Below are 23,361 nucleotides of genomic sequence, written 5' to 3'. Positions count from 1 at the left end.
CTGATTGGCTCAAACGCATTAAGAAGGAAGGAAATGGCACAAGTTAGCTTTAAGAAGGCACACCTGTTAATTGAAATGCATTCTGGGTGACTACCTCGTGAAACTGGTTGAGAGAATGCCAAGAGTGTGCAAAGCTGTCAAAGGCAAAGGGTGGCTATTTGAAGAATCTCAAATATAAAACATATTTTGATTTTCTTAATAACACTTATGGTTACTTCATGATTCCATATGTGTTTTTTTGTAGTTTTGATGTCTTCACTATTATTTTACAATGTAGAAAATAGTAAAAATAAAGAAAAAACCTTGAATGAGTAGGTGTGTCCAAACTTTTGACCGGTAACGTGGGGGGGGGGGGGGGGGGGGGGTCAAAATTGACCTGTTTCTGATATTGGGGGGGTCATAATAATACATGGGACTTATACAGCGCGTTTCAAGGATCCAAAGTCACTCTTCAATTCTAGAAATCAAAAGGGAACAACTAAAAAACAAGAGTCAAACCAAAACCTAAGACTAAACAATAACATGAATTAAGAGAGGGGTTGGCTCAAAGAAGGGAAAGAGTGTGATGATGTAGGGTTGGGATTTGGGATACGAACCCGGTTTAGTGTAAGGGGTGGGATTGGAGTTAGGATATGAACCTGGTTAAGGTTTTGGGTTAGGTGCTGCTCAGTATGGGGAAGAGAGGAGTGTCTTTGTAGTGTATTTCTTTGCGTGTGTGTGTGGGGGGGAAGAGGTGCTTAAGGGTAGGCCTTGTCAAAGAGGTGGGACTTTGGGAGGGACTGAAAGATAGTGATGGACTCCGAGTCACGGATGACTAGAGGAAGGGAGTTCCAGAGCCTAGAAGGAACCCTGGAGAAGGCCAAGTTACACACCTGGCTGAGACTAATATTGGTGAAGTGAAATGGAAAAAATTACTTGTTTCAAAAGAATTTAAAACGGAAAGGTGGTGTGTGCGTATGTATTCACCCCCTTTGCTATGAAGCCCCTGAATAAGATCTGGTGCAACCAATTAACTTCAGAAGTCCCATAATTAGTTAGATTGCACACAGGTGGACTTTATTTAAGTGTCACATGATCTCAGCACCTGTTCTGAAAGGCCCCAGAGTCTGCAACACCACTAAGCAAGGGGCACCACAAAGCAAGCAGCACCATGAAGACCAAGGAGCTCTCCAAACAGGTCAGGGACAAAGTTGTGGAGAAGTACAGATCAGGGTTGGGTTATAAAAAAATATCAGAAACTTTGAACATACCACAGAGCACCATGAAATCCATTATTTAAAAAAGTAAAGAATATAGAACCACAACCAACCTGCCAAGAGAGGGCTGCCCACCAAAACTCACGGACCAGGCAAGGAGGGCATTAATCAGAGAGGCAACAAAGAGACCAAAGATAACCCTGAAGGAGCTGCAAAGCTCCACAGTGGAGATTGGAGAATCTGTCCATAGGACCACTTTAAGCTGTACACTCCACAGAGCTGGGCTTTACGGAAGAGTGTCCAGAAAAAAGCCATTGCTTAATGAAAAAAAATAAGCAAACACGTTTGGTGTTCGCCAAAAGGCATGTGGGAGAACATATGGAAGAAGGTACTCTGGTCAGATGAGCTAATGGGCCATAAAGGAAAACATTATGTCTGGCGCAAACCCAACACCTCTCATCACCCCGAGAACAACATCCCCACAGTGAAGCATGGTGGTGGAAGCATCATGCTGTGGGGGATGTTTTTCATCGGCAGGGACTGGGAACTAGCTAACCGCCATCCATCAAGAATTTCTTGAAGGAAACCCGTTTCAGTCTTCCAGAGATTTGGGACTGGGACGGAGGTTCACCTTCCAGCAGGACAATGACCCGAAGCATACTTCTAAAGCAACACTTGAGTGGTTTAAGGGGAAACATTTAAATGTCTTGGAATGGCCTCGTCAAAGACAAGACCTCAATCCAATTGAGAATCTGTAGTATGACTTAAAGATTGCTGTACACCAGCAGAACCCATCCAACTTGCAGGATCTGGAGCAGTTTTGCCTTGAATAATGGGAAAAAATCCCAGTGGCTAGATGTGCCAAGCTTATAGAGACATACCCCAAGAGACTTGCAGCTCAAGTTTTCAGTTTGCCTTATTTCTTGTTTGTTTCACAATAAAAAATATTTTGCATCTTCAAGGTGGTAGGCATGTTGTGTAAATCAAATGATACAAACACCCGAAAAAGGTTGTAAGGCAACAAAATATGAAAAATGCCAAGGGGGATGAATACTTTCGCAAGCCACTGTAGCCTCGTTATTTATATTTTACTTGTATCAAATCAAATCAAAATCAAATCAAATTTATTTTTATATAGCCCTTCGTACATCAGCTGATATTCTCAATGTGCTGTACAGAAACCCAGCCTAAAACCCCAAACAGCAAGCAAAGCATGTGAAAGAAGCACGGTGGCTAGGAAAAACTCCCTAGGAAAAACTCCCTAGAAAGGCCAAAAACCTAGGAAGAAACCTAGAGAGGAACTAGGCTATGAGGGGTGGCCAGTCCTCTTCTGGCTGTGCAGGGTGGATATTATAACAGAACATGGTCAAAATGTTAAAATGTTAAAATGTTCATAAATGACCAGCATGGTCAAATAATAATAATCATAGTAGTTGTCGAGGGTGCAACAAGCACGTCCGGTGAACAGGTCAGGGTTCCATAGCCGCAGGCAGAACAGTTGAAACTGGAGCAGCAGCACGGCCAGGTGGACTGGGGACAGCAAGGAGTCATCATACCAGGTAGTCCTGAGGCATGGTCCTAGGGCTCAGGTCCTCCGAGAGAAAGACAGAAAGAGAGAAAGAGAGAATTAGAGAGAGCATATTTAAATACACACAGGACACCGGATAAGACAAGAGAAATACTCCAGATGTAACAGACTGACCCTAGCCCCCCGACACATAAACTACTGCAGCATAAATACTGGAGGCTGAGACAGGAGGGATCAGAAGACACTGTGGCCCCATCCGATGATACCCCCGGACAGGGCCAAACAGGCAGGATATAACCCCACCCACTTTGCCAAAGCACAGCCCCCACACCACTAGAGGGATGTCTCCAACCACCAACTTACCGTCCTAAGACAAGGCCGAGTATAGCCCACAACGATCTCCGCCATGGCACAGCCCAAGGGGGGGGGGGGGGGCGCCAACCCAGACAGGAAGACCACGTCAGTGACTCAACCCACTCAAGTGACGCACCCCTCCCATGGACGGCATGGAAGAACACCAGTAGGCCAGTGACTCAGCCTCTGTAAAAGGGTTAGAGGCAGAGAATCCCAGTGGAAAGAGGGGAACCGGCAAGGCAGAGACAGCAAGGGCGGTTCGTTGCTCCAGCCTTTCCGTTCACCTTCACACCCCTGGGCCAGACTATACTTAATCATAGGACCTACTGAAGAGATAAGTCTTCAGTAAAGACTTAAAGGTTGAGACTTAGTCTGCGTCTCTCACATTGGTAGGCAGACCATTCCATAAAAATGGAGCTCTATAGGAGAAAGCCCTACCTCCAGCCGTTTGCTTAGAAATTCTAGGGACAATTAGGAGGCCTGCGTCTTGTGACCGTAGCGTACGTGTAGGTATGTACGGCAGGACCAAATCGGAAAGATAGGTAGGAGCAAGCCCATGTAATGCTTTGTAGGTTAGCAGTAAAACCTTGAAATCAGCCCTTGCCTTAACAGGAAGCCAGTGTAGGGAGGCTAACACTGGAGTAATATGATCAAATTTTTTGGTTCTAGTCAGGATTCTAGCAGCCGTATTTAGCACTAACTGAAGTTTATTTAGTGCTTTATCCGGGTAGCCGGAAAGTAGAGCATTGCAGTAGTCCAGCCTAGAAGTAACAAAAGCATGGATTAATTTTTCTGCGTCATTTTTGGACAGAAAATTTCTGATTTTTGCAATGTTACGTAGATGGAAAAAAGCTGTCCTTGAAACAGTCTTGATATGTTCTTCAAAAGAGAGATCAGGGTCCAGAGTAACGCCGAGGTCCTTCACAGTTTTATTTGAGACGACTGTACAACCATCCAGATTAATTGTCAGATTCAACAGAAGATCTCTTTGTTTCTTGGGACCTAGAACAAGCATCTCTGTTTTGTCCGAGTTTAAAAGTAGAAAGTTTGCAGCCATCCACTTCTTTATGTCTGAAACACAGGCTTCTAGCGAGGGCAATTTTGGGGCTTCACCATGTTTCATTGAAATGTACAGCTGTGTGTCGTCTGCATAGCAGTGAAATTTAACATTATGTTTTCGAATGACATCCCCAAGAGGTAAAATATATAGTGAAAACAATAGTGGTCCTAAAACGGAACCTTGAGGAACACCGAAATTTACAATTGATTTGTCAGAGGACAAACCATTCACAGAGACAAACTGATATCTTTCCGACAGATAAGATCTAAACCAGGCCAGAACTTGTCCATGTAGACCAATTTGGGTTTCCAATCTCTCCAAAAGAATGTGGTGATCGATGGTATCAAAAGCGGCACTAAGATCTAGGAGCACGAGGACAGATGCAGAGCCTCGGTCTGACGTCATTAAAAGGTCATTTACCACCTTCACAAGTGCAGTCTCAGTGCTATGATGGGGTCTAAAACCAGACTGAAGCGTTTCGTATACATTGTTTGTCTTCAGGAAGGCAGTCAGTTGCTGTGCAACAGCTTTTTCTAAAATTTTGGAGAGGAATGGAAGATTCGATATAGGCCGATAGTTTTTTATAATTTCTGGATCAAGATTCGGCTTTTTCAAGAGAGGCTTTATTACTGCCACTTTTAGTGAGCTTGGTACACATCCGGTGGATAGAGAGCCGTTTATTATGTTCAACATAGGAGGGCCAAGCACAGGAAGCAGCTCTTTCAGTAGTTTAGTTGGAATAGGGTCCAGTATGCAGCTTGAGGGTTTGGAGGCCATGATTATTTTCATCATTGCGTCAAGAGATATAGTACTAAAACACTTTAGTATCTCCCTTGATCCTAGGTCCTGGCAGAGTTGTGCAGACTCAGGACAATGGAGCTTTGGAGGAATACCCAGATTTAAAGAGGAGTCTGTAATTTGCTTTCTAATGATCATGATCTTTTCCTCAAAGAAGTTCATAAATTTATTACTGCTGAAGTGAAAGCCATCCTCCATTTGCGAAGGCTGCTTTTTAGTTAGCTTTGCGACAGTATCAAAAATAAATTTCGGATTGTTCTTATTTTCCTCAATTAAGTTGGAAAAATAGGATGATCGAGCAGCAGTAAGGGCTCTTCGATACTGCACGGTACTGTCTTTCCAAGCTAGTCGGAAGACTTCCAGTTTGGTGTGGCGCCATTTCCGTTCCAATTTTCTGGAAGCTTGCTTCAGAGCTCGTGTATTTTCTGTATACCAGGGAGCTAGTTTCTTATGACAGATGTTTTTAGTTTTTAGGGGTGCAACTGCATCTAGGGTATTGCGCAAGGTTAAATTGAGTTCCTCGGTTAGGTGGTTAACTGATTTTTGTCCTCTGACGTCCTTGGGTAGGCAGAGGCAGTCTGGAAGGGCATCAAGGAATCTTTGGGTTGTCTGAGAATTTATAGCACGACTTTTAATGCTCCTTGGTTGGGGTCTGAGCAGATTATTTGTTGCAATTGCAAACGTAATAAAATGGTGGTCCGATAGTCCAGGATTATGAGGAAAAACATTTAGATCCACAACATTTATTCCATGGGACAAAACTAGGTCCAGAGTATGACTGTGGCAGTGAGTAGGTCCAGAGACATGTTGGACAAAACCCACTGAGTCGATGATGGCTCCGAAAGCCTTTTGGAGTGGGTCTGTGGACTTTTCCATGTGAATGTTAAAGTCACCAAAAATTAGAATATTATCTGCTATGACTACAAGATCCGATAGGAATTCAGGGAACTCAGTGAGGAACACTGCATATGGCCCAGGAGGCCTATAAACAGTAGCTATAAAAAGTGAGTGAGTAGGCTGCATAGATTTCATGACTAGAAGCTCAAAAGACGAAAACGTCATTGTTGTTTTTTTTTTTGTAAATTGAAATTTGCTATCGTAAATGTTAGCAACACCTCCGCCTTTGCCGGATGCACGGGGGGTATGGTCACTAATGTAACCTGGGGGTGAGGCCTCATTTAACACAGTAAATTCATCAGGCTTAAGCCATGTTTCAGTCAGGCCAATCACATCAAGATTATTATCAGTGATTAGTTCATTGACTATAACTGCCTTGGAAGTGAGGGATCTAACATTAAGTAACCCAATTTTGAGATGTGAGGTATCACAATCTCTTTCAATAATGGCAGGAATGGAGGAGGTCTTTATACTAGTGAGATTGCTAAAGCGAACACCGCCATTTTTAATTTTGCCCAACCTAGATCGAGGCACAGACACGGTCTCAATGGGGAAAGCTGAGCTGACTACACTGACTGTGCTAGTGGCAGACTCCACTAAGCTGGCAGGCTGGCTAACAGCCTGCTGCCTGGCCTGCACCCTATTTCATTGTGGAGCTAGAGGAGTTAGAGCCCTGTCTATGTTCGTAGATAAGATGAGAGCACCCCTCCAGCTAGGATGGAGTCCGTCACTCCTCAACAGGCCAGGCTTGGTCCTGTTTGTGGGTGAGTCCCAGAAAGAGGGCCAATTATCTACAAATTCTATCTTTTGGGAGGGGCAGAAAACAGTTTTCAACCAGCGATTTGTATCTATTTGCAAATGTTCTTGCTTTTTATCTGCTTTGTTGGGAACGGGCTCGTAAGTAAACATTTCACGCTATAGTCCACACTTGTTTTATTCGGTGCATGTGACAAATAAAATTTGATTTTGATATGTGCAGTGCGTATAAGTATGCCCCCCCCAATGCAATTGTAAAGTCTAATTTATCCAAAGAGTTTTTACTTTTGTGTCAAATTAACAAATTATTATATTTTGTATAACAACATTCCGACCTTTTTTAGCATTATCTAGTGCAAATATGGCATGATTCCACTTTGTATCTGTTTGAATCACTTTCAATTGGGGGACTTTTATTTTGAAGGCGAAGTGCACATTCCACTATTGTGGCGAATCCTTATTGTGGCTAGCTTCACACAGGTCAATTTGGGTGCCACTGGCAGCAGATAGACAATGGAGCAGCTGGCTGTCTGATAGAAGATGCGATAATGAGGTCATGCAGAATTCTTTCAGTGTGTTTGAGCAACCAAGATTAGGTTCTTAGCAGACCTAATATATAATACCGTAATTTCCGGACTATAAACCGCAACTTTTTCCCACACTTTGAACCTCACGGCTTAAACAATGACGCGGCTAATATATGGATTTTTCCCGCTTTCAATTTTTTTTTCTCCAAAAAAACACATTCTGTGACGTGCTCAATTTTTTGCCGGCATGAAGCTTTCATTAGACCAATGAAATTGCCGAACGGGTTAAGGTCAAACAACCTTTTTGTTTACTGTTTAGATTAAATCGAGCACTCTCTAACTTCCCATCATTCTGATTACGGTAATCATTTTGTCACCCTCATCATGGTAAAGACACGGGGAAATGCATATGATGCAGCTTTCAAGTTGAAGGCGATTGATCTGGCTGGAAAAGGAAATAGAGCTGCTGCACGGGAGCTTGGTCTTAATGAGTCGATGATAAGACGTTGGAAACAGCAGCGTGAGGAATTGACTCAGTGCAAAAAGACAAGTAAAGCTTTCAGAGGGAAGAAAAGCAGATGGCTCGAACTAGAAAATGAGCTGGAAGACTGGGTCAACACAGAGAGCAGACGGCCGAGGTGTTGCGGCTTATAGACGTGCGGTTTATTTATGTTCAAAATAATAATTTGTTTAAAATTCAGTGGGTGCGGCTTATATTCAGGTGCGCTCAATAGCCCGGAAATTACAGTACTCAAGATTCATTGTCCGTTCATATCTTGTCAAAGCAAATATCACAGAGTGGTGGACTGTCGTGAGCTAAATGGCTGCTTTGGCTTGATAATCTGATTATGACTTGCTGTGAGAGTTGGGGTAAACCATAGACCATATGGAGTGAACTGTCTTGGGTCCCCTGTTTGTTACTAATAGGCTGATGAGAATTGTGAGGGTCTGTTGCTCAGATACCTCCCCATAGAGAAATGTAAACAGATCTCAAGGGCCACAGGTGACAGGGACTGCATTTTACTCAACCACTGTGTTTGTTATTGCACAGTAGATTATTTGCTCAGTTTATATAAGCCTATTGCATGCTCAACGGCTCTGGATCAATTGTGTACATACATTACCAGAACAATACAGTTTAGATTTCCCTATGCTTGAAACATTTACATTTTTATTTGATAAAGTTTGCTCCTCAGGCTCAGTCACTTTTTGGCCTCTCCTTGGGTGCAATCCTAAGTATTTAACAATGAGATCCACTGCCTTAACCAATGGTGTCTACTGTGGGTGTGTGCTGGGCAATTAGCCTAACCAAGTAAACCTTCCAAGTTCCAACCAACCCACTAATCAACCAACCAACCAAAGCGTTAAGGAGCATTGACAGAAGAATTTGAGGCTACACTGGTCTAGTAGGATTTAGACCAGGGGTGTCAAACTCATTCCATGGAGGGCTGAGTGTCTTTTTCTTTCAGTTAAGGCCTAGACAACCAGGTATGGGGAGTTCCTTACTAATTAGTGAGCTTAATTCATCAATCAAGTACAAGGGAGGAGCGAAAACCTGCAGACACTCAGCCCTCCGTGGAATGAGTTTGGATGGTAGTCCCGTGTCAAACAATCAAATTCAAACAAAACGGCTACTGCTGTGCCTTAGTTCTGACAATCAGCTGCCAGTGCCTGCAGACACAGAGTTCAATCATTTATCTCTAGTGTCATTTTTAACAAAGTTGTGCACATGTGTCTAATACCAGACCCTCTTTGATAAGAAGAATGCTGCCAAGAAGAGGGAGGAGGAGGCAGCAGCGGCGGCGAACGGCAGGGGCGATGGGGGCAAGCCCGAGGGAGGAGGTGGAGGAGCCAAGAAGAAGGGAGGAGAGAAGATGTCAGTGGAGAGGGTATACCAGAAGAAGACCCAGCTGGAGCACATCCTACTGAGGCCCGACACCTACATCGGCTCTGTGGAACCGGTCACCCAGGTGGGTTCGCTTTCTTCATGACTATAGACGTCTAGGTTGTGTTCAGGAGGGTGCAACAGAAAACAAAATTGTGAATATCTTTTTTTTCACTCCTGTTTTGTGCCAAATTAACTTTACTCCTATTCTACACCAGTGGTTCCCAAACGGAGGGGTTCGGCTTTAAACTTGCTCTTGAAAGTTGTAATAGGTGAATGCACAAGGTGTAATTTCTAAATTGGGTAGTGAATCATCAGCTCCTCTTGTCATGTTAGTCATTGCAGACCTTAGAGCGCTATACCTTTTCAGAAATCTCCACATACACTAGCCCATGTCAGCTGTTTTTTTATTTAGGTTTCTTTGCCCATAGATATTGTTGTAATTAGTCACTCAAATATCACATGAATACACATTAGACATGGCAAAATGTATAGAATTGAAAGAAAATTTGCTTTAAAACTGTTAAATGTTCTTTGCACCCCATGACAAAATGTGTAGAATTGCTGGAAATAAGCTTCAAACCTGCAAAATTCTCTCCACCAACGAGGGGTGTGTACAGTTTGTGTCATGATCAGTGCTTGTGTCAATGTTAGTCACAACAACATCCAGTTCTATAGATGGATCTAACAGAGAAATCTGGTGTTGCTCTTTGTTGTTGCGTAGTCAAGTATTATGAATGGTTGATCAATAGACGTATCCATTTCAACCCTTTCAGCAAATGTGGGTTTTCGATGAAGACCTTGGGATGAATCTACGAGAAATCACCTACGTCCCTGGATTATACAAAATCTTTGATGAAATTCTTGGTAAGTCTATTTATCAGGGTATTTTAAAGCAGAACATACACAGGTAACAAGGTTGTCATTATGAACTAGCCATAGCACTCAGTTAATTATTAGGCTGTTATTAATCAGTTATCAGTTTATATCAGGCCCAGTTATTACTGTGATGGCCTCTGATGGACATTCCCTCAAGATCGGCAGGTAGGGGCCTCCCGAGTGGCGCAGCGGTCTAAGGCACTGTATCACAGTGCTAGAGGTGTTACTACAGACCCTGGTTCATTCCCAGGCTGTGCCACAACCGGACGTGGCCGGGAGTCCCATAGCACACAATTGGCCCAGCGTTGTCCAGGTTGGGAGGGTTTGGCCGGTAAAGCTACTCCTTGTGGCGGGCTTGGTACCTGCAGGCTGACCCCGGTCACCAGTTGAACGGTGTTTCCTCTGACACATTAGTGCGGCTGGCTTCCAGGTTAAGCTGGCAGGTCTTAAGGAGCGAGGTTAGGCGGGTCATGTTTCGAAGGACGCATGACTCCACCTTTGCCTCTCCTGAGCCCATGTTGCAGCGATGAGACAAGATTGGAATTAGGAAGAAAAAGGGGGGGGGGAAAGATGCGGCAGGTAGCCTAATAATTAACAAAAAGGTTGCTGGATCGAATCCCCGAGCAGACTAGGTGAGAAATCTAGTTGCTCCTGTAAGTCTCTGGGTAAGAGTGGCTGCTAATAGACTAAAATGTAAATGTAAGAGAACATAAAAATGTCAATTGTTTGACGTAGATTCTATTTTTAGTGGTCCCGTGTGGCTCAGTTGGTAGAGCATGGTGTGTGCAACGCCAGGGTTGTGGGTTCGATTCCCACGGGGGACCAGTACGGTAAAAAAGAAATGTATTCACTACTGTAAGTCACTCTGGATAAGAGCGTCTGCTAAATGACTAAAATGTAAATGTATTTTAGGCATACTTTGCTATGTCAGTAGACCAGTTGCTATGTCAGTCGACCGGTCTAAATTTGACATTTGAGTCATTTAGCAGACACTTTTATCCAGACAGACTTACATACAGTCAATCTATTGTTGTAGGTAGGATGATACCATTTTTGTACACCAGTGACTGGAGATGAAAAGAAGATTTTTAGCTAGGCCTAATATCTGGTCCAACAATACCTCTGAAACATCAATTAGATTGAACCTGTTTTGTAGAGGAGCTAGCTTGTCCTGTGTTCTGTGGACAGCCTGTGTCCCCCTCCTCCTTGCTCCTGCTCCTCATGTAGTAATTTGTCTGGAATGAAGAGCCGTCTGAGGAAATCTTTTATTGGTTGTCAGTCACACACTGATTAAGGCAAGCGGCAGTAGAATCCAGCGCTAGTCTCGCTTATGTGTTTGACTGACTGGCACATTAACATGGTGTACAACCAATTATTGTACCGGAAAATGTTAGGCTTATGCACTGATTAAAAGAGGAATACCCCTGTCCTGTAAAATAACGTTTATATCAGGCAGTACCTTGAGCGATCAAACTACTGGAACTCGGTCATATGCAATGGAAGAAGACATCATGTTTTTGTGCTCTGCACACTGTGCTCATTTTGCTGTTTTATACTGGTGATAAGGTAATGACAGCCGTCTGTCCTCGCTGCCCAAATATTCACTAGTTCCTACCACATCTCTGTAATTACTGACTAGACATAACTCACACAGGGTCAGTCACACAAGGTCACATTACAACCAAAGCAAAGGCTTTATAATGCAAACCGTATCACACACAGGAGACTTGATTGAGGCTAATTTACTTTTCAATATGTTTTCACTATGAGAGACTTGCTGTGTTGAAAGGATGTGGTTTTGGATTTTATAGGCCAGGCGAACATTTAGGCTATTGATTCTCAAGTGTGTCTTAAGCTCTTGATGAAAATGCCAGTACCAAGTATCTTCTCCATAGTTTCTATCAACACAATTGAATCCCTGCAGTCTCCTACTTCTCATTTCAACATGTTTTTCTCTGCTCCACAGTCAACGCGGCCGACAACAAACAGCGGGATAAGAACATGTCCACCATAAAGATCTCCATTGATCCGTAAGTACACATGCACAGTAAGCAGTTGTCAATCATTAGTCAAGTCCAAAAGACGTACTGTGCACGTGGCTTAGGTAGGCACAGCAGCTTCTATCTGATGCAGCTGTCGTGAATCTGTCATTATCATAAGTTCTGTTTAACAGTCCTGTTTTGTGTCGGCAAAGCCCTCTGCTCGTGCGTAGGAGTCAAATCATTTGAGCATAGCAGCGTCACCTCCAAAACAATGCCCAGTGCATGCTGTCTAGGTAGGTGCAGCCGCGTCCCTTCATTGGAAAACAACGGCTCGCCCATTGCCATTTTTGCTGTTAGAATGTGAAAGCCCTTTCAAGCATCAATCTTTGAGGTAGTTGAGTGAGTGACTGTTTTAGAAGATTTAAACAAAATGAATACACGTAGCATGATGCTTTCACTCTTTAATGCCATCAGATTATCACGCTGCCTGGGTCTCTCTAGACTTCTTTAATGCCATCAGATTGTCACGCTGCCTGGGTCTCTCTAGACTTCTTTAATGCCATCAGATTGTCACGCTGCCTGGGTCTCTCTAGACTTCTTTAATGCCATCAGATTGTCACGCTGCCTGGGTCTCTCTAGACTTCTTTAATGCCATCAGATTGTCACGCTGCCTGGGTCTCTCTAGACTTCTTTAATGCCATCAGATTGTCACGCTGCCTGGGTCTCTCTAGACTTCTTTAATGCCATCAGATTGTCACGCTGCCTGGGTCTCTCTAGACTTCTTTAATGCCATCAGATTGTCACGCTGCCTGGGTCTCTCTAGACTTCTTTAATGCCATCAGATTGTCACGCTGCCTGGGTCTCTCTAGACTTCTTTAATGCCATCAGATTGTCACGCTGCCTGGGTCTCTCTAGACTTCTTTAATGCCATCAGATTGTCACGCTGCCTGGGTCTCTCTAGACTTCTTTAATGCCATCAGATTGTCACGCTGCCTGGGTCTCTCTAGACTTCTTTAATGCCATCAGATTGTCACGCTGCCTGGGTCTCTCTAGACTTCTTTAATGCCATCAGATTGTCACGCTGCCTGGGTCTCTCTAGACTTCTTTAATGCCATCAGATTGTCACGCTGCCTGGGTCTCTCTAGACTTCTTTAATGCCATCAGATTGTCACGCTGCCTGGGTCTCTCTAGACTTCTTTAATGCCATCAGATTGTCACGCTGCCTGGGTCTCTCTAGACTTCTTTAATGCCATCAGATTGTCACGCTGCCTGGGTCTCTCTAGACTTCTTTAATGCCATCAGATTGTCACGCTGCCTGGGTCTCTCTAGACTTCTTTAATGCCATCAGATTGTCACGCTGCCTGGGTCTCTCTAGACTTCTTTAATGCCATCAGATTGTCACGCTGCCTGGGTCTCTCTAGACTTCTTTAATGCCATCAGATTGTCACGCTGCCTGGGTCTCTCTAGACTTCTTTAATGCCATCAGATTGTCACGCTGCCTGGGTCTCTCTAGACTTCTTTAATGCCATCAGATTGTCACGCTGCCTGGGTCTCTCTAGACTTCTTGCCGTTAAATGATTGATATTTTACCGGCGTTATTTGGAAATGGTTCTGGTTGACCAATAACATAAATCTGTAACGCAGTAGTTCATCTCACTAGTAGCCTTATAAATATACACTGTTCAGAAAGTATTCATACCCCTGGACTTACTCCACATTTTGTTACTTTACAGCGTGAATTCAAAGTAGAGTAAATACATGTTTTTTTTCTCACCCATCTACACACAATACCCAATAATGACAAAGTAAAAACATGTTTAATTTTTGTTGTTGTTGCAAGTTTATAAAAAATAGAATACAGAAATATCTTATTTACATAAGTATTCACACTCCTGAGTCTTTACAGCTGTGAGTGTTTCTGGGTAAGACCTTACAGTATTTACAATATTTGCCCATTATTCTTTAAAAAAATTCTTCAAGCTCTTTCAAATTGGTTGTTGATCATTGCTAGACAACCATTTAAGTCTTGCCGTAGATTTTCAAACAGCTTTAAGTCAAAACTGTAACTCGGCCACACTTATATTTGGCCTTGTGTTTTAGGTTATTGTCCTGCTGAAAGGTGAATTCATCTACCAGTTTCTGGTGGAAAGCTACCACTATGCTTCAAAATAAATATGGAGAGTGGTACTTAGTAATGTGTTGTATTGGAAATTCACTGCTCGAATGCGGGACCTTACAATTATCTGTATGTGTGGGTACAGAAATGAGGTAGTCATTAAAAAATCATGTTAAACACTATTTTTGCAGACAGAGTGAGTCCATGCAACTTATTTTGTGACTTGTTAAGCACATTTTTACTCCTAAACTAATTTAGTCTTGCTGTAATAAAGGGGTTGAATACTTAATAGCTCAAGACATTTCAGCTTTTAAGTTTTCATTAATTTGTAAGATTTTCAAAAAACATAATTCCACTTTGACATAATGGGGTATTGTGTGTAGCCCAGTGACAAAACATCTACATTTAATCCTTTTTAAATTCAGGCTGAAATGCAACAACATTTGAAAAAGTCAAGGTGTGTGAATACATTCTGAAGACACTGTATCAAGGCATGAGGATTTTTCTGTGGGAGGATGTCTTTGAAAATGCAGAGCATCCATTTTGTTGAAGTGATCTGACCACTGTGATGCCTGTGTGGTTTGTGTTAGTCTGCATTGTGCATGCTTCACCTGAGTATTTAGTTGTACGTTGATTCCGTGGCCCAGTTTCTGGTTGCCTTGGTAGTTCTCTAGCAGCAAGGGGTTGTAGTGGAGGGGCTTAGGGAGAACACAGTGAAGACGTGGAGGAGAGAAGCGCCAGAGGAAAAAGAGATGAGCGAGGGATGAGAGGGGAGCGGTGGAGAAGAAGAGGAGATGGAAGAGAGAAAGTAGGGTGTGAGGGAGATAACAGGACCATGGAGAGGAGAGAGACAGGGTGGTACTGTAGAGGCTGATAGATCACTGGGTACTGGGTGTAGAGAGAGAAACAGGGAGGTACTGCGGGGGCTGATAGATCTCTGGGTAGAGAGAGAGAAACAGGGAGGTACTGTGGAGGCTGATAGATCTCTGGGTGTAGAGAGAGAAACAGGGAGGTACTGTGGAGGCTGATAGATCTCTGGGTAGAGAGAGAGAAACAGGGAGGTACTGTGGAGGCTGATAGATCTCTGGGTAGAGAGAGAGAAACAGGGAGGTACTGCGGGGGCTGATAGATCTCTGGGTAGAGAGAGAGAAACAGGGAGGTACTGCGGAGGCTGATAGATCTCTGGGTAGAGAGAGAGAAACAGGGAGGTACTGTGGAGGCTGATAGATCTCTGGGTAGAGAGAGAGAAACAGGGAGGTACTGTGGAGGCTGATAGATCTCTGGGTAGAGAGAGAAACAGGGAGGTACTGTGGAGGCTGATAGATCTCTGGGTAGAGAGAGAGAAACAGGGAGGTACTGTGGAGGCTGATAGATCTCTGGGTAGAGAGAGAAACAGGGAGGTACTGTGGAGGCTGATAGATCTCTGGGTAGAGAGAGAGAAACAGGGAGGTACTGTGGAGGCTGATAGATCTCTGGGTAGGTCTTAATGAACAGTCGGTTCTGGAATTCAGGGAGCTAATTTAACATGCTGTTCACCTACGGAACGGCAATCACAGCAATCTGCTGAATGCACGCATTCCTCTGGGGCTTCTGTTTTCACACACACAGAGAGAAAGAGCAGACCACTCAGCACCAGTGTCCTTCAGCGGAGCTCCATGTCTTCTCCCTGTGAGGCCTGTCTGCACGTCTCTCTCCCTATAAGGCCCTGTCATATCTCCCAACGCACTCAGGACATGAGTTGGGAGTCCAGAACTCGCTAAGGATTATCAGGTCGCTAATGGCCTGGTACTCAGGGCTCTATTGTCCCTCTAACCACTCAATGCAAATGCTATTGAAAATCATATCAGTATGTTTTGTAACTCACATCACTGTGATCAATTTGAAGAAACGAGTTCATCAATGGGTTGAAACTGAGTGGATACATGGTCATTGTGGATGTTGTTTCAAAACCTAAAGGTGTCCGCATGCTTCCCAGCTGAAACAGTTCAGAAGCGTTTGTGCATATATTATGAGAACATTTAGTGATGTTTTTGTTCGTTCCGGACTTGGTGAGGGGTTTGTCAGTTGTTCGGGTACACAACATTTTTTCTTGAGGCAAGTCACTGAGGTCGTCATTGTAAATAAGAATTTGTTCTTAACTGACTTGCCTAGTTAATTAAAAAAAGTCTACGCCCCTTCGTCAGTGATGGGTCAACAGTAAGGATTCTTCAGTCTTTCTTGTCATTCAATGAGAGAAGACTTGTTTTAATGCACATTGTTTGGTGCAGTATTTCTAAATAAAACATCTTAGATGTAAAATTGCACAACTAAGATCTCCTTGACAAAAACGTCAAAATGAATGACAGATTTTTTTAGTTATCTTAGATTCATTCTGACTGGTTTGAGGAAGTGTATACTGGTTACGGCGTCTCAGAATGGACAAACTGTACCGTTTCCGCTTATTTCTCTTCTTTCAAGCGAATGTCTTTTAAGGGAGAATGCAAGCACACTCGTTTGCCTAGCCGACTTCAGCTAGCCGCCAGCCGAACTAAAGCATGCTGACCTTTACACAACAAAATGGACAGCACTTTATAAGGTGACCATTAATTCAAAACCGCCATATGCATATTAGAGCGTGTGCATAGAACTATATATGAGGCCAAGCCCGAAATGTTTATTTTTTTTAATATATAATTTTGCTGTTATACAATACATATCCTACCGCATATAATGCACGGCTGACACATTACCTTTAGCTACTGAATATTTCACCACCACCATCTCCTCCCCTCTCTCTTTCATTCCTTTCTCTAGTGTGCAGAGAGGGATTGTCAACACTTGAAATATGTTTTGTTGTGAAAACATGTTACTATTGATGTTCCTGAACAGATTTCACTTGGTTTCCCAAATTAAGCCCTCGGTAGCTACAGGAACCTAGTTGGAGAGCCTAGGACATACAGAGTTTGGGCAGAATATCACCTGTCGCTCAGCAGCCTCCTCAAACAGTGGCTGATGTGTAGAGTGAAATAACCAGAGTAGCCTACCCGGTATGAAAAACAAACCTGCGGGAAAGTGGCCTCCATTCGCTATTCGAGTGCAAACGGATAACTCTAAGTCTAATGTATAAGGCCTGTTTCAAATGATCACTTTTACGCTCAACCTAGCCACTTCATATGCGCTCTCACTCCAGAATGGACAAAGTATCCTTTCTATTTCATTCAGCTAAGTTCAATTATATTCTTCTTACTATAAAATCGGATAATATAAAATAATGGCATGGGACCAGTGGAGTCTCCTCAGAGGAGGAAGGGGAGGACTATCCATAGTGAATGAAAAAAAATAATGAAAAAAATAATCATTTTTAGTTTAAACTATCTATAATAATTATATTAACAATATATTCAGAACTCTGTAGGATAGCACCATGGTGTGGCCAGAAAACAGCTAACTTCTGTCCTCCTCTGGGTACATTGAATTCAATTCAAAACCTAGGAGGCTCATGGTTCTCAGCCCCTTCCATAGACTTACACAGTAATTATGACAACTTCTGGAGGACGTCCTCCAACCTATCAGAGCTGTTGGAGCATTTTAATTTTAAAAATTGTAATTTTATTTTTTTTAAACAATATTTAACTAGGCAAGTCAGTTAAGAACAAATTCTGATTTACAATGAAGGCCTACCAGAAGGCAAAAGGCCTCCTGCCGGGACGGGAGCAGGGATTACATACATTTAAAAAAAAAAAATAGTACAAAACACACATCACGGCAAGAGAGACACCACAACACTACATAAAGTGAGACCTAAGACAACTAGCATGAACTGACATGTTGTCCACCCAATCATAGCATCAGCGAATGGATCTTGTACTGAAAGCATAAGCTAAAGCTAGCTAGCACTGCAGTGCATAACATGTGGTGAGTAGTTGACTCAAAGAGAGAAAAAGACAGTTGTTGAACAGTTTTGAACAAATTAATTTCTTCCAAAATTAATAGAGATATTTCGTTGTATATATTTTTTCACTTCTCTTACTTAGCTAGAGTCTAATGCAGCTAGCTAGTTTAGCATAATTAAACACCCGGCTCAAACAGAGAGGGAAGCTATTTTAGCTAGCTGGCTATGGCTATCCAACACTGGAACTCATCCAAGTCAAGGTAAGCTTTTGGTTTCATTAATTTATTGCCACATGGGCCCGCCTGTGTAACTTCTAAACTGCTTGCTGTACACAATACTGCATGATTGTAGCAGGTTTACTAACGCGTTAGTTCTAGTAGCTATGTTGACTATGACGTGGCAATGATGTAGGCTGTGTGTAGCGGTTAGCGGTCCTGATATGAAGGTTATACTTGGAAAAGTTTGTGCGCCTGGTCACAGACAGCTGATGTGTTATGCACTGAAGTCCAAAAGCCAAGGGAAAAGGTGAGAGGAGAGTGCGTAGTTAGATGCGAGAATAAATTATATATACAACGAGCTGTTTGTATGTGGCTGCTATGAAAGTGAACTGTGTGATCAGAGGTTTATTCATTGCGCCGATTCTGTTGAAAAACATTTCTTAAATGGAAGCTAACAGAATGGAACTGGGATAAACATACCTGAGTTTGTCCAATAGAAACTCTTATTTGCAAATATTGGACTAATGATTACACCCTAGATCAGCTAGATGCAGGCAAGGGTGCAAGGCGGTATTGAATGTGTCACTGTCTGTCACCTTGATTACTCAAATTCTCTCTTCCTGTGTGCACCTACGTTATAAACTTTAATTCATTAGCTAGGTTGTAACAACCTCATGATGAGTATAGGGAAAATGTATCACGTAGTAGCCTGAATCTATTGATGTTACATTGAACTGGCTGAATGGAATATGAATAACAGGCATCCAACATGCTGTAATAGAAATAAGGCCATGATCATGAAAAAATAATAAAAATACTCCTCCCTCATCTTAAACAGCACCAACCGCCAATGCATGGAACATATAAGCATATCTTGTTTGCTAAATGAACAAGCCTACAGTCTACGGCATGGCACATAGCCAGATAACATACAGTAGGCCAGATAACATACAGTAGGCCAGATAACATACAGTAAGCCAGATAACATACAGTAGGCCAACTCATATTCTGTTCTTCTGAAATGCATTTTCTTCATATCATAATGTTTCTTTAGACCTGACTAAAATAAATAATGGATTTATTGTGATGGTGTATATTAAATTGATTTATTAGACTTTATAAATTGTAGATGTTCAAAAAGCACGCATCAGTGGCTTGTATGCATGGAAGCCTGGAGATGCTAAACATTTATGTTAATTAATGGTCAATTACCGTGAGACCGGCAGTCTTTTACATGACAGTAACCGGCTGACAAAATGTCATGACTGCCACAGCCCTAATCTAAAGGTTAGTACATCTAAATGGAAATGCGTAATGGTTATTCAAGTTGGGTCATGATGTTTCTGTCTGTCCTGTGAAGTTCTTTGGCATGCATTGTTTATCCCTCCTTGTTTATTCCTACGTTCATCATCCTCCTCTCTTCCTTCAGTGAGTCCAACACCATCACCATCTGGAACAATGGTAAAGGCATCCCGGTGGTGGAACACAAAGATGAGAAGATGTACGTTCCCGCTCTCATCTTCGGACACCTCCTCACCTCCAGTAACTACGACGACGAGCAGAAGAAAGTCACAGGTGACAAAATCACTCTGAAAACGAGAATCTTAATTATTGTCCATTTGTGTAACACCATTTCATATGGTTTCGATAAAGCTTCAGACAGAATGTCCAACCTAAACCATTTTTACTGTCTGCTTTTATGATCTCAACTGAATAGTTTTTTAGCACCCCTTGCAGTGCTTAGTAACACAACACTGGAATGAGAGAATGACTATAGCTCTTCAAGGACAATCTCTCCATAGATGAAAGCATGTCTCCCTTCTGTTCTCCTCCTAGGTGGAAGGAACGGGTACGGTGCTAAACTCTGTAATATCTTCAGCACAAAGTTCACAGTGGAAACTGCCTGCAAAGAGTACAAACACAGCTTCAAACAGGTACAGACAACGAGAAAGCACAGTGTGATTGACATCTGTTGTTTAGTCAACCTTGAAAATAACATTCTTCAAACAGCTGAACTCCAGTTGATGTTTTGTACAGTATGTTGAGTACAGTATGTAAGGGGGTGAGTATGAGTTGATTTGCACTGCCGGGGGTGGTCTCACAGGATTTTTATGTTGATAATGTCGGATTCTACATAGTTTTGGGGAATTTCGTTTTTTTCTCGTAAGCCAGATGGTTGTTGTCTTTGTGTGGTTTGTCCTACAATTGTCACTTTCAATGAAATGACTCACCAAAATAGTGGTAGTTTGTTCAATCAGTTTCACAAGGCTTTTTATTAACTCGTATCTCTTTGATGGAATTTCACCATTCACCATATTTAATTCTAGTTCTTCTTAATGTGAAGAATGTAGTGCATTTCATGACCATCTTTGTCCCCTTCTTTCTCTCTCTTTCCCCCTCTTTTTCTCTCCCCCTCTTTCTCTCTCCCTCCTTAGACCTGGCAGAACAACATGGGGAAGACGAGCGACCCCAAGATCAAGTTCTTTGACGGGGACGACTTTACGTGCGTGACCTTCCAGCCGGACCTGTCCAAGTTCAAGATGGAGAAGCTGGACAAGGACATCGTGGCTCTGCTCACCAAGAGGGCTTACGACATTGCCGGCTCCTGCAAGGGCGTCAAAGTCCTGCTCAACGGGAAGAAACTCCCTGTAAGTCTCCCCCATGTAACCACACATAGTAAGATGGGCTGTCCCATATACACAGACTATATGCTGTACATAAGGTGCCAAGTCTTGGAAGACCCTGGGCAGAACATTTTGACTTGAAAGAAAACAGCTCATTTCACTACACCTGTTTCAATACAATGTCATTTGCTAATAACCTTTCCAGAACCAGAGCCACTATCCAGACCCGGTTTAGGCTCCTCTCACCTGTCCTTGTCCTCCCAGGTGACAGGGTTCCGCAGCTACGTGGAGCTGTACGTGAAGGACAAGCTGGATGAGGTGGGCGTGGCCCTAAAGGTGGTCCACGAGTCCGTCAACGAGCGTTGGGAGGTGTGTCTCACCATGAGTGAGAAGGGATTCCAACAGATCAGCTTCGTCAACAGTATCGCCACCACCAAGGTAACATCCCCTCAGGGAATTATGTTGTTATTTTACCAGAAATCTACCCTTTGATTTGGAAAACTATGACTTGACCAATCTAGGAATAAGGAACAGATATGAAGTGCCATTTGCATGTATAAAAATACTGGGATGAGTGTGCGTTGGAGTATGACTTGAATCACTTTCGACCACATCAGACATGTTTTATGTACTACACTGCTTGTTTTGTGTCATTCAGGGTGGCAGACACATTGATTACGTGGTGGACCAGATCGTAGCCAAGCTGATAGAAGTGGTGAAGAAGAAGAACAAAGCTGGTGTCTCAGTCAAACCCTTCCAGGTTAGTTATTGCTATCTTATTACTGTCATGTTACTACAATAGTGTTACTAGTGATTACATTTCTTAGTACACTGGTATAGGAGCAACCTAATGTAAAGTTTGGTCAATCTTAATGCTTTGTTTTTCTCTCCATCAGGTGAAGAACCACATCTGGGTGTTTGTGAATGCGTTGATCGAGAACCCGACTTTTGACTCCCAGACCAAGGAGAACATGACCCTCCAGACCAAGAGCTTTGGTTCTAAGTGTCCTCTGTCTGAGAAGTTCATCAGAGCGGTAAGGAGATTCTTCTTCTTAAATTACTTTTCTCTACCACAATGAAATATCACTACTTCCTTCATGTATACATCCTATGTTGTGCATTTACTCTCTACATACACTGTTTCCTCACTGAGAAAGTAAAGTTATTTAGATTTAATTGATATCATATGATCCTAAAATCTGTTCCATGTCCACTTGTTCTCAGTTCACCTGGAGTATTAAACAATGATATATCACATTCAATTATTTATTTTGTCTGCAGGCGACTAACTGTGGCATTGTGGAGAGTATCCTGAACTGGGTGAAGTTCAAGGCCCAGACACAACTCAACAAGAAGTGTTCTTCAGTGAAGTACAGCAAGATTAAAGGCATCCCCAAGCTGGATGACGCCAATGATGCCGGTAAGACAACCACAACTACTCTGCCCTGCTATGTTCCTAATCTACTTATCCACCAAGATTTTACCAAATGTTTATATTGACACTAGTTGAAGATATTTAATTAGGCTGGGGGAACAGAGCTAGGCAGTTGGGCCTCACCCCACTTATAAAACATTATCGTCACATTGTCGTCACACATCATCAGCGTGAGCAGCTGAACACTGTATGCTGGAAAACACCCGGTTTGCTATTTTTGATTAAAACAAAACCGCTGTTAATTAAATAAGAATAACAAACTTGTTTTTGCGTGGATTCTGCGACGCGTTTAGCTTTTAACAGCTAGAAAACACCACTAACCAAACAACAGTGCTAGGTGGCTGTACTACAGACACCAGTTGTCGTCGTGGGAAAGACGCATTGTTAAAAACTTTTGAAAAACAGTAAAGAGCCAACCTAGATACTAAGGAGATCCTGAGGGAAATCGACGAGTACCAACATACTCCATCATGGAAAGGTCCGACTACCTCACAAAAAAAAATCAGATGAATCTACTGAAACGGACGATTTACTAACCATTGAAGTAGAGGCTAGTGCTCTGGCTGGAATCCATGCAACACTGGAGAAGTTGTGTGAAGAGGTAGCAGGGCTGAGGGGGTTTGGCCAGAGTAAAATTCTCACGCTCCATGGAGAGAACAAGGCACTCACAGCCAAGGTAAAAATCAACAATTGTAAAATGGATTGTCTATTCAGGGAAAACACTTACACTTCCTCTAGAGACTGTAAACAAGGTGGCTTTCCACCGAGTACACAGACTTGGAGCTCGGAGCGACAAGACCAAGGGTCCCTGGCCGATTATCGCAAAATTGAAACACTACCAACAAAAGGAGCTGATCAAAAGCAGGGGAAGGGAGCTTAAAGGGACTAAATTTGATCCCAATGAACCATTTCCAAGGGAGATAAACAAACGTCGTAAGAGACTGTATCCGGTACAGAGGCAACAAAGGGAGAAGGGTAAGCGTACCTTTCTCATTGTGGACAAACTCTTTTATAGATGGACAGCTATTCCGAGACAGCTCCATAAAACCATGGCTGTACTAAATTCTACAGGGACTTCAGGTTACGAAAAGGAGAAAATATGGGAACTGTAAAAATATCTGAACACTATGAAGTGGATATGAACACACGTACTCAATTACATGTTCACTTACATATACGGACTAATACATACATACACACACCTGATCTCGCTGTCTTTTCTCACTCTCTCTCTT

The 23,361-nt window shown here is 42.7% G+C and overlaps 1 protein-coding gene across 2 annotated transcripts in view; it reads left to right on the top strand.

The window, feature by feature from the left end:
* LOC106570304 (DNA topoisomerase 2-beta) overlaps positions 1-23,361 on the top strand; it is a 52,532-nt gene that overhangs the window by 5,287 nt on the left and 23,884 nt on the right. The window contains exons 2-11 of one of the 2 annotated variants that reach the window (XM_014142479.3): positions 8,880-9,086; positions 9,778-9,868; positions 11,847-11,910; positions 19,497-19,642; positions 19,904-20,001; positions 20,503-20,715; positions 20,956-21,129; positions 21,350-21,451; positions 21,588-21,725; positions 21,973-22,111. In XM_014142479.3, the coding sequence (XP_013997954.1) occupies positions 8,880-9,086; positions 9,778-9,868; positions 11,847-11,910; positions 19,497-19,642; positions 19,904-20,001; positions 20,503-20,715; positions 20,956-21,129; positions 21,350-21,451; positions 21,588-21,725; positions 21,973-22,111 (1,372 nt within the window). Of the gene's footprint in view, positions 1-8,861; positions 9,087-9,777; positions 9,869-11,846; positions 11,911-19,496; positions 19,643-19,903; positions 20,002-20,502; positions 20,716-20,955; positions 21,130-21,349; positions 21,452-21,587; positions 21,726-21,972; positions 22,112-23,361 lie in introns of both variants that reach the window. The other variant, XM_014142478.3, reaches the window with a different exon arrangement.

This window comes from Salmo salar, chromosome 14 (assembly GCF_965601325.2).
Source record: "Salmo salar chromosome 14, fSalSal1, whole genome shotgun sequence".
Taxonomy (NCBI): domain Eukaryota; kingdom Metazoa; phylum Chordata; class Actinopteri; order Salmoniformes; family Salmonidae; genus Salmo; species Salmo salar.
The sequence above is the reverse complement of the archived record's forward strand: the minus strand, read 5'-3'. Positions and strand labels throughout refer to the sequence as shown.